The 10641-nt window shown below is 39.8% G+C and overlaps 1 protein-coding gene across 1 annotated transcript; it reads right to left on the reverse strand.

Moving 5' to 3' along the window:
- Positions 1 to 2994: 2994 nt before the first annotated feature.
- Positions 2995 to 10262, reverse strand: MRPL19 (mitochondrial ribosomal protein L19). Its single transcript, XM_058550835.1, has 6 exons — positions 10151 to 10262; positions 9879 to 9996; positions 6445 to 6563; positions 6092 to 6226; positions 3462 to 3643; positions 2995 to 3331 (listed from the first exon to the last, which is right to left on the reverse strand). The coding sequence occupies exons 1-6, from the start codon at positions 10251 to 10253 to the stop codon at positions 3110 to 3112; spliced, it is 879 nt and encodes a 292-aa protein (XP_058406818.1). The 5' UTR covers positions 10254 to 10262; the 3' UTR covers positions 2995 to 3109.
- Between the last annotated feature and the right edge of the window lie 379 nt (positions 10263 to 10641).

Raw genomic sequence — 10641 nt, forward strand, 5'->3', positions numbered from 1 at the left:
TTCGGATGACGTGCCTACCCAGACTAGGGAAACTAAAGAAAAAATAAACAAGTGGGACTTTATCAGATTAAAGAGCTTTTATAAGACAAAGGAAACCAGAATCAAGATGAACAAACAACCAACCAGCTGGGAGAGAATATTTGCAAAACATACATCTGACAAGGGGTTGATCTCCATAATATATAAAGAACTCACACAATTGAACAACAAAAAAACAAACAACCCGATCAAAAAAATGGGCAGAGGAAATGAACAGACACTTCTCCAAGGAAGATATACAGATGGCCAATAGGCACATGAAAAGATGCTCAACATCACTAATCCTCAGGGAAATGCAAATCAAAACAACACTAAGATACCACCTCACGCCCGTTAGAATGGCTATAATCACCAAGACAAAAAACAACAAATGTTGGAGAGGATGTGGAGAAACAAGAACCCTCATACACAGCTGGTGGGAATGCAAACTGGTGCAGCCTCTATGGAAAACAGTATGGAGATTCCTCAAAGAATTAAAAATAGAGATGCCCTATGATCCAGCCATCCCACTACTGGGAATCTATCCAACGCACCTGAAATCAACAATCCAAAGAGGCTTATGCACCCCTATGTTCATTGCAGCATTATTCACCATAGCCAAGAAGTGGAAGCAACCTAAGTGTCCCTCGACTGACGATTGGATTAAGAAAATGTGGTATATATATACAATGGAATACTACTCAGCCATAAAAAAAGACAAAATCATCCCATTTGCAACAACATGGATGGGCCTGGAGCATATTATGTTAAGTGAAATAAGCCAGAAAGAGAAAGACAAACACTGTATGATCTCACTCATATGTGGAATATAAACCAACACATGGACAGAGAAAACTGGACTGTGGTTACCGGGGCAGTGGGGGTGGGGGGTGGGCACAAGGGGTGAAGGGAGTCATATATGGGGTGATGGACAAACAAAAATGTACAACCCAAAATTTCACAATGTTAGAAACCATTAAAACATCAATAAAAAAAAAAAAAAACAATTTCAAAAGAAAAAACACAAACGGTATCATGAACATCCTCAATGGTAACAGAACAAATCCACAGACACGAAAGAAAAGGAACGTCCAGGAATCAAACAGGGATCTTTAAGATTTAAAATTATGACAGCAAAAAAGAGTTGGAAGATTGAATTAAAGAGTTAAAAACCAAAGAGATGGGGGAGTGGAGGGTAGGAAAATAGATATCCAGTCCTGGAGATCTAACATCAAAATAACCGTTCCAGAGAGAGAGCAGAGAGAAATCATCAATGAACACTAAAAGTTTCCCAGAAGTGAAAGATACAAGTTACCGTACAAAAAGGGTTCATCAAATGCTCAAAAAATGGATAAAAATAGACACACGCCAAGGCATATCACTGTAAAATCTCATTACCCTGAGTACCAAGATAGTCTACAAGCTTTCAAGTCACATACAAGGAGCAGAAATCAAAATGGTTTTGGATTTCTCAACTCAACTGGAAATGACAATGGAGCAGTAGCAACAAAATTCTGAAAGAAAATTATCTCCCACTTAGAATTCTATAAAATTTCAATCAAATATAATAGACACACAAGGTCTCAAAAATTTACCTCCACACATTCTTCCTCTAGAAGCTACCAAAAGATGTGCTCCACCAAAACAAATCAGTAGCCAATAAAATGAAAAACAAGAACCAGAAAGATCAGCACAGGAGAGAACTGAATGCAAATCCCCAAATTGCTAGGCACCAGAGGGTAGGTCTGAGCAGCACGACAGAGGAAACGGACAGTTGAAGTTGCCAAGACCTAACGATATTATTGTCCTCTTTTTAAGTTGAGGAACAGCATGCTCAGGTGAGCCTGGCCCAAATCACCTGTACGGTGGCTTTTACGGTGTGATTACATGTCAGCTTTCCATTCCATTCTCAGCTACATGGATCACCAAGGATACTCATATCACCCTATGGAAGTACTGCTTTAACCTACTCCTATGAGCAGAAGTTTGATTCATCATGAGCTGAGAACCAGAAAATATACAGCAGTCTACTCTCTCCAATAACATTTCTGCCGGAACTCAATTACCCAGCCCACACCAGAGCCCTGCCAGATGCCCTGTGGTGAGCCTTCTATTCAGCAGGACTCACTCATGACCTTAGTCATGAACTTCCTCAAAAGTAACTTTTGTAAACTCTCAGGGAAACTGAAGCCAGACAACGACCCAAAGACTTTGTTACGTTCTCCCTGAAGCCTTCATGTAATAATGGTAACGTTGTCCTTTTATACCTGCCAACAGGTTTTTCAAAACAAAATATATTGTTTAAGAATGTATATGTATGTAATAAACTAAAAGAAATGTAAGAGAATGATTAACATAAAGTCAGGATAGTGCCTACATCTAGCAGAGGGGAGGGATGCAATTGTAGACACACAGGAATCTTCTTAGATCCTAGTAAATGTTCTATTTCTTAACCTTCTTAGATACTACTAAATGTTTTACTTCTTAACCTGATGGTGGGTACATGAATGTTCATTTTATTACTCTTTAAATCATATACTTTTCTGTATTTGATTTATTTCACAAATTTAAAAAACCATCCTACTCACTTCCTTGTTCAGATTCCAGGCTCAATGAAGAGCATTCTGGCAATGGTTTGACTCTATTGTAGCTTTGCCTCCAGTATGAGAATGAACATCAAACCACTTGGCATGTACATTTTAAAGTAATAAACTGGCATGCTAATTTTATTTTTTTTTTAAAACAGTACTCTGGGCCAGCCCCAGTGGCCTAGTGGTTAAGTTCGGCACGCTCCACTTCGGTGGCCTGGGTGTGGATTCCGAGCGCAGACCTACACCACTTACTGGTGGCCATGCTGTGGCAGCAGCTCACATAAAAAAAAAAAAGAGCAAAAAGAGGAAGACAGGCAGTGGATGATAGCTCAGGGCTAATCTTCCTCAGCAAAAACTAAACATAAAAACAGTACTCATAAAATAATGAATGTTCAACTGATTTAATGACTATGTCCTTATATATGAAATTAAATTGGTCTCTAAAAAAATCCTCTGAGAGTAAGTACATTCTCTGCAAGTGACCAAATTCATTCTCAGAATCAGGACTTTTTCGATGCTTCAATTTCCTTCCATATTGCAGCTTCAATTTTTGATGTATCATATTCCCTCATCATATCAAACTCAAGCCACGGCTGACTCCACTTCTGAGCTTCTTTCATTTGCTCTTCAGTTAAACAAAGATCAAATCTGATTCCTTTGATATTAAATTTTGGACGTTCCCAGCGTTTGGACCAGGGCTTTGGCTTCATTTTTACTTTCAGCTAAGGAAGACATAAGAAAAGGAATAAATTAGGCTGACAGTCATAAGCAAAAAATCTTCTAAAAGTTTTCATTAAGATGATTCTTTCTTATTTTATACTTAATTTTCAGTTCAAAATGTACAACTTATACCTGATTAACAGGAACTTCTTGGTTAGGTTCGTGCGCTATTGGCTTCATATTCACATCAAAAGTGCTGTATTCAGGAAGGGCATCTCGTAAGTATAGCAAGCTATCATCCAGCCGTTTCTCTAATTTGACCACTTGGATCTCCTGGACCCGAGGATTATAAAGTTCAAAGCAAATCTCAACACCTAAAAAGAGAAGAAAACATATTCTTACAATCTACATCCAGATGCCTGAATATGCCTCATATGACAGTAAAAGCTATTTCCTAATGGAACTAGCACAGGGTTTGCACACAGGAAATGTGACATAAATCAGTAATTTTTAAGATGAACATTATTTAAAGAAACTAAAATTCATGTAGATTAAAAAGTGAGAAAACCTGAATTAGAATGATAGAGTCTAAAGAAAAATGTCTTCTATAAATATACTGAGTCACATGTCTCCTCTAATTCTGAAAGCATTAACTTGGAGAAAGTGAGTAAATTCTTCACTGTCAAGTTCTTGATTATTTCCCAATTACTTACATAAAACCCCATCTTCTATATTAAGAGCAACAGGATCAATGATGCAAAAAGAATAAGTAAATTTTTAAAGTTCTAACTTTGGTTTAGAAGCTCCTCTTAAGGATGGCCTAGGTTTCATAACATGCTGGGGCCTCCATATGAAACAACCTAGGTACAGCTTTGATTGTTTCCAAGATGCTACAAGTAATAGTTTAACATATATCACCTGTATCATTAAACACTTAAGGGCAAGAGTATATTCTGAGGTTTCCTGGAATAATCTCAAAAGAAATACAAATGTATATGATCCACATTAGCAGTTAGTGTTTAACACTAGGATTTAATCCAATATTTACTATACACCTATTCTGTTCCAGGCACTGATTGAGGAACTGTGTCTACAGCAAAACCAAAACAGGTAAGATCTTTCTCCTCTCATAAAGGCTACATTCTAGTCAATGACAAACAATAAATAAACAAACCAACAAGGTAATTTCATATAGTGAAGACAATACAGGGTGATGACACTGTGACTGGGGAGGACGCAACTTTAAATACACTACCAGGGAAAGTCTCTCTGAAAAGATGACATTTAAACTAATAGTATGAAGGGCCAAGAATGCTCTAGGCAGAAAGAACAGCAAATGCAAAGGCCCTGGGGTCTTTGACAAACTTGCCATGTTGGAAGAACCAGAAAAAGGCCCATTTGGCTGGAGCATAGTAACTTGGTGGGCCAGGAAAGTAAACCAGAGATACTGCACAGTGGCAGGCAGGAGATGGTGGTGGCATGGACGAGAGTGGTGGCAACGGGGATGGAGAAACAGACAAAACTGGGATATACTTTTTGGAGATTAAGCCAAGAAAACTTGTTGATTGTCTGGATGTATGAAAGAGAATAATTAAAAATAGCTCCTAAATTTTTGGTTAAAGTAAATGAGTGGGCAGCAGTACCATTTTTGGAAATACAAAAAGTTGAGAGGACCATATCGCGAGGGGAAATAAAGAGTTCTGTCTTGAACTCTTCTTATGCTTATAAGACACTCAGGTGGAGATGTTGAATACGTAGTGTATGTGCAATTGTGGAACCTGGAAAGGGTCAAGTTCGGGATACAAACTTGGAGAGTTATCATCATATGGATGGTAATTAAAGCCAATGGACTAGAAAGAACCACCAAAGAAGGGAGTATCGATGGGGATGGCTGAAGCAGGTTATATTAGTCAAAACACACTTTAGAGAAGGGCAAGATGGCGCTAACAATTTTTGAGTATTTTGTGTCCACTACTTCATACACAATATCACCATCAATTGACCACAACCCTACGAGGTAAAAACTATTATTATCTCAATTTTACGGAAGAAAATCAACGTAGGTCTGTCTGACTCACACCTATGCTCATGTCTTTCTATTACAAGGCTCTTCCAAGTACATGACCTGACTGGACGCAAAAGTCTCCGTAATCAGTCAAGTCCAGCTGAGCTCCTACATGCACAGAGGTCATTACAGGACAAGGAGACAGCAACTGCTCTCACGTGTTCAATTTCTTTGAACACAACAACTCACTGTTAGGGAACATGAAGCATACAACTTTTAAGTATGAAAACTTTACTGTTCCTGCCATTTTGATTCATAATCTTTCTAGAATTTTACCACTTGTGCTTCTGCCTTATTAGGCATAGCAAAAAAAATTTTGCCTTTTTAAAAATTCCTCCGATTCTTATAAAATAGTAATAATTGTGGTGACTGTCAATATAAAACAAAATGGGAGCATTCATTTTAGGAAAAACTAACTCATGAGGACATCATTATATTCTCTTGATGTTCTCATGGGTTATTTACTCCTAAAATGAATACTCTACACTGCTTTATAGTCACTTGTCTCCTGTGATGCTGCCAGAGTTTAGAAAGTCTACTCTAACTGTAATAAAAGAAGATTTCAAGACAAAGCAGAACACCAACTGTATTTAATCAGCAACCTCAATTCTCATAGCACTCTTTGGCCACAGGCTCCATGTCACCCCTCAGAGCTCCCTTTCACTTTCAAGTTCCAGATGTCTTATCCCAGGATGCAGAAAACAAAATAGAATCCTGAGATAATACCTCCCAGAAAAATCAAAATAATGGAATCTACCTTGTCCTTCAATAGTGTTCCTAAGGATAAAAGTAGCTCCGAGTCCTGTTCCTGATCTCTGGATACAGATCCCCAGGAACTGGCTGGTTTTCCCAGTGGCGTATGGGTCGGCTGTAGTAACACGAAGTATGCTTCCTACAAATTCAAGAGAGAAGTGAACTTTTACATGGGATGCAGAAATAAATAAATAGCATTTCTAGGTAACTTCATAACTTTCTAAATATTTTAATATAATATTAGGAATAAGTACCTCATTTGGGGAAAAACCCAGACATGTAAAAAAAAAATCTTCTCTACATCAAGACAACCAACCCTCCAACTCATAAAAATAAAAGCATCCAGCTCTTACTGACCAACATAGAACTCTGGAACATGGAGTACTTTTCTCCTTTCTAACATATCTTTTCTTTCTATTTGAAATTTCAGAGGATTCGTTCTTCCCCTTGGAGGAATGAATTCAGGACTCAAGAACCTGTGGAAAAAAGAAAATTAAAAGCAAACTTAAAAGAGAAACTATTGCTTTACAAAAAAAAAAGAAAAATTATGATGTTGACACGTTTTCTTCTTCCTTCTCTAAATAAGAAAAGTCGATCTTGTTTCTAAAATTGCTGTCAATGCTCATGAAAATAGCTCACAACTCTTGGGTACTCACCTAGCATTGTGTCAAAAGTTTTATTAAGCATCTATAGCACGACTTAATCCTTACAGCAACCAGGTGGATTTGGTATCATCATCTCCTTTTCACAGACAAAGATAGTGAAGCTTAGAGAGGGTAAAAAACCTGACCTATTATTATATTAGCTACAAATTTATCAAGTCAAGATTTAAATGTAGGCATGTCTGTCAGACCCCAAAGCCTGTGACCATAACCACAGCCCTCACCCTGAGTTGTACATGCTATAATAAATTATGTTGGAAAAGATATAAACGTATAAATCATCAATTGCAAATTGACTTTAAAAATAATCTTACTAGGGCCGGCCCCATGGCTTAGTGGTTAAGTGCGTGCGCTCCGCTGCTGGCGGCCCGGGGTTCAGATCCCGGGCGCGCACCGACGCACTGCTTCTCCGGCCATGCTGAGGCTGCGTCCCACATACAGCAACTAGAAGGATGTGCAGCTATGACAGACAACTATCTACTGGGGCTTTGGGGGAAAAATAAATCAATAAATTAAATTAAAAATAAAAATAAAAAAATAAAATATGTCTTTAAAAAAAATAATAAATAATAATCTTACTATTCTCTTAACTGATTTTAAACTCATTATATTTAATCTATAGAAAAGTATAAATTACATTACAATGAAAATTCATGTCCCTACCGCCCATCTCAAGAAATAAATTATCAATATAGTTGAAGTCACTGTGTACTCCTCCCTACCCTCATAGTTAATTACTATGTGGTAATTAACTAAATCTGGTGATGATTATTCCCATGAATTTCTTCCTTTTCCTCATTTTCTACTTTAAAATTTTTCAAACCTACCAAAAAAGTTGAAATATTGATACAATGAATACCCATATATACTTCACTTAGTTTCACCAATTGCCAACATTTTGTCATATTTGCTTTACATATACATATAATTTTTTTCCTGAACCATTTGAAAATGTCAAACAGCAAGGCATTTCATCCTTTAATACTTTGGAAGGCTTCTGCCAAAAACAAATACTTTCTCCTACATTTATCATAATACCTTTATGACACCTAAGAATTTCAGCATCAATTCAATAATATAATCTAATATATAGTTCATATTTAAATATACCTAATTGTCCTGGAAAAGGTCTTTTATAGCTGTTTGTTGCCCAACCTCAGCTACAATCAAGCTTCACACATTGTATCTGGTTGTGTGTCTCTTAAACTAGTACTATCCCCATCTTGGTTTTTTTTTTTTTTCCCTGAGGAAGACTGGCCCTGAGCTAACATCCATGCCCATCTTCCTCTACTTATATGGGAAGCCGGCACAGCACCACTCGACAGGCAGTGCGTCGGCGCGCACCCGGGATCGGAACCAGCGAACCTCAGCCTCCGCAGCTGAGCGGGTGCACTTAACCGCTTGCGCCACTGGGCCGGCCTCCCCTCACCCCCCCACCCATCTTGGTATTTTTTATAACATGCTTTTTGAAGAATCAAAGCCTACTATCTTATACACCACCCCTAGATTCTGGACTTGTTTACTGTTTCCACACTCCGAGACCAAGGTTAAACATTTTTGGTAAAAATATTACAGAGATGATGATGTAATCTTCTTATTCTGCCACATCAGGAGGCACATAATATCAGCTTGTACTGCTACTGGGAAATCTAGGTTTGATTGCTCTGTGAAATTAAAGAATTTTCCCTGTACATTTTTTTATACTGTACACTATGCATGTACGTCTGGGCAATATAAAAATGTTACCATGCTATATCAATTCTTTTGCAGGTTTTTTCCCCCACATATCATATTTGTGAAGTTCATTCATGTTAACTCTAGTTCATTTATTTTTTACTGCTGTGTAACAGTCCATTATATGAATGTATTTGCCTATTCACCTACTGATGGATATCTAGGCTGCTTCTAAATTTTTGTTATAAACAACACATTTTGTGTTCATTCTTGTACATGTCTCCTCGTACATATTACTCTCTTTAAGTTGTATACCTTCTGGGTGGAAAGGTATACACAACCTCAAACTTACTAAATTTTGTCAAATTGTTTTCCAAAATAGTTATACAATTTACATTTCTATTTTTTTAATTTTATTTATTTATTTCCCCCCAAAGCCCCAGTAGATAGTTGTATGTCATAGCTGCACATCCTTCTAGTTACTGTATGTGGGACGCGGCCTCAGCATGGCCAGAGAAGCGGTGCATTGGTGCTCTCCCGGGAATCGAACCCGGGCCCCCAACCCGGACCGCCAGTAGCGGAGCGCGCCCACTTAACCCCTAAATGTAGGGGCCGGCCCTACATTTCTATTTAACTGAATTGTATTAAGTGTTGCCACTTAAGAGAGAGATTCCTTTTCCACCTTAAAAAAAAAAAGTTGCACAAGGAAATCTTTTCTGCATTTCTATGTTCCATAAATTCAAACTTATTTCAACTTAGAAGCACAGAATATTTGAGACGTTAAACACGCACACAGGCACGCAAAGATAACCCAAACACCAACCTACAGCCCCTTCAGAAAGCCTAAAATAACACGATGGTTTTCCTCCTAAAATTGTTTTTTTAATAAGGTTGTTATACAGTTCTACAAAAACACTTTCTGCAAATCCCTAGGTCATCTAAATTTACATGTACCTCTAAAGTTACCACCATTCATTTAAGTGAACTAGGTTTTTAAGCACACTTTTGAAGACCAAATTTCAGACACAAATTCGCGGAAATTTTTACCACCGTACCGCATTTGCCAAGAAACTCAAACACCACGACTTCTGGCCAATCCATTTCCACCCAGGGGAGGAGAGATCGGCTCCTGTAAACAGGTAAAATCCGACATCCTTCAGAGAAAAATTGTTGATACAGGCCAAATGCCAGGGGGAAAAGCTTCAAATCTTGGGAATCCCTACTTGAATTTCTGATTTAATAAGACTGCAGACAAAGTTCAACGCCGGCTCGGGAGAAACGAGGCAGACAAACCAGAGTTGAGCGCGCTTTTACTCACGCAGCTCACGAATCCTGCACACCAGCTCGTGCAGTGGGAGTTCCGGCCCCGCGTTAGCGCCGAGACCTCTAAAGCGAATACAGGGTCGCGAAGGACAGACCCAAAAGGCGGGAATCGCGCCCAGGCCCGGGGCTCACCTGCTTCTCTGGTGCGGGGGGCGGCGCTTGTCCACAATAACCGGTTTCGGGGGCGGCTGGAACGCGCCGGGCTCGGAAGGTCCAGTGCTCTGCTGCCTGCCCGGCCCCGAGCCGGCCCCTGCAGGAGGGGACAACAGAGGTCAAGGCTGCTCGGGCCTGCCCTGAGCTCCCGCGGAGCCCTGCCATCTCCCCCCGGACTTCCAGGCTCGCCTCCTCCCAGCCTGGCCCTGAGACCGTTCCGCGCCCTCGCTCGCAACCCCCTCTCCACTCACGGCAGGCGAAAGAGGCCGGCGTAGGGAGCAGCGCCCTGGCGTCTCGCAAGCTCCGGGCCAGGCCCATTGCGGCACCGCAACACCCTGCAATGGAAGCCGCCATGCCTCCTCGCTCAGGTCGAGACTACAACTCCCAGTAATCAGTGCGACTAGGGGGTGGCCACCTGCGGCCGAATGGCGGCTGCTACGGGACAAAATAGCCAAGTCTTTTTTTTTTTTTTTTGGTCTCTTCCGCCGCCCCCCAACCCCCACCCTAGCCTGGATATCTTAAGGAAAAACGCATATTTCTCTTGTTCCTCATAATGTGGCAACTTATGCCCTTCCACGGGGGTGTTCTCTCAGCCTACAATGCTTTCCTCCTTCTTTGAATCAACTCTGTCTTCACTTTCTCAGGCAGGACTTCAGCGGGTCAAAATCCCATTATAGGTTCTCACCCTTACTAGTACCTTCCATTAGCAGCTCTGATATCATTTGCAATTTTAATTTAATTT

Source organism: Diceros bicornis, chromosome 12, assembly GCF_020826845.1.
Source record: "Diceros bicornis minor isolate mBicDic1 chromosome 12, mDicBic1.mat.cur, whole genome shotgun sequence".
NCBI lineage: Eukaryota > Metazoa > Chordata > Mammalia > Perissodactyla > Rhinocerotidae > Diceros > Diceros bicornis.

Coding starts and splice junctions, on each gene's coding strand:
- MRPL19 (XM_058550835.1), bottom strand. CDS start 10,253: ATGGCGGCTTCCATTGCAGGGTGTTGCGGTGCCGCAATGGGCCTGGCC. Junction 6,227..6,444: donor TGTTCCAGAGTTCTATGTTG/GTCAGTAAGAGC, acceptor TTGAATTTGTAG/GAAGCATACTTCGTGTTACT. Junction 3,644..6,091: donor GAACACTATTGAAGGACAAG/GTAGATTCCATT, acceptor TTCTCTTTTTAG/GTGTTGAGATTTGCTTTGAA.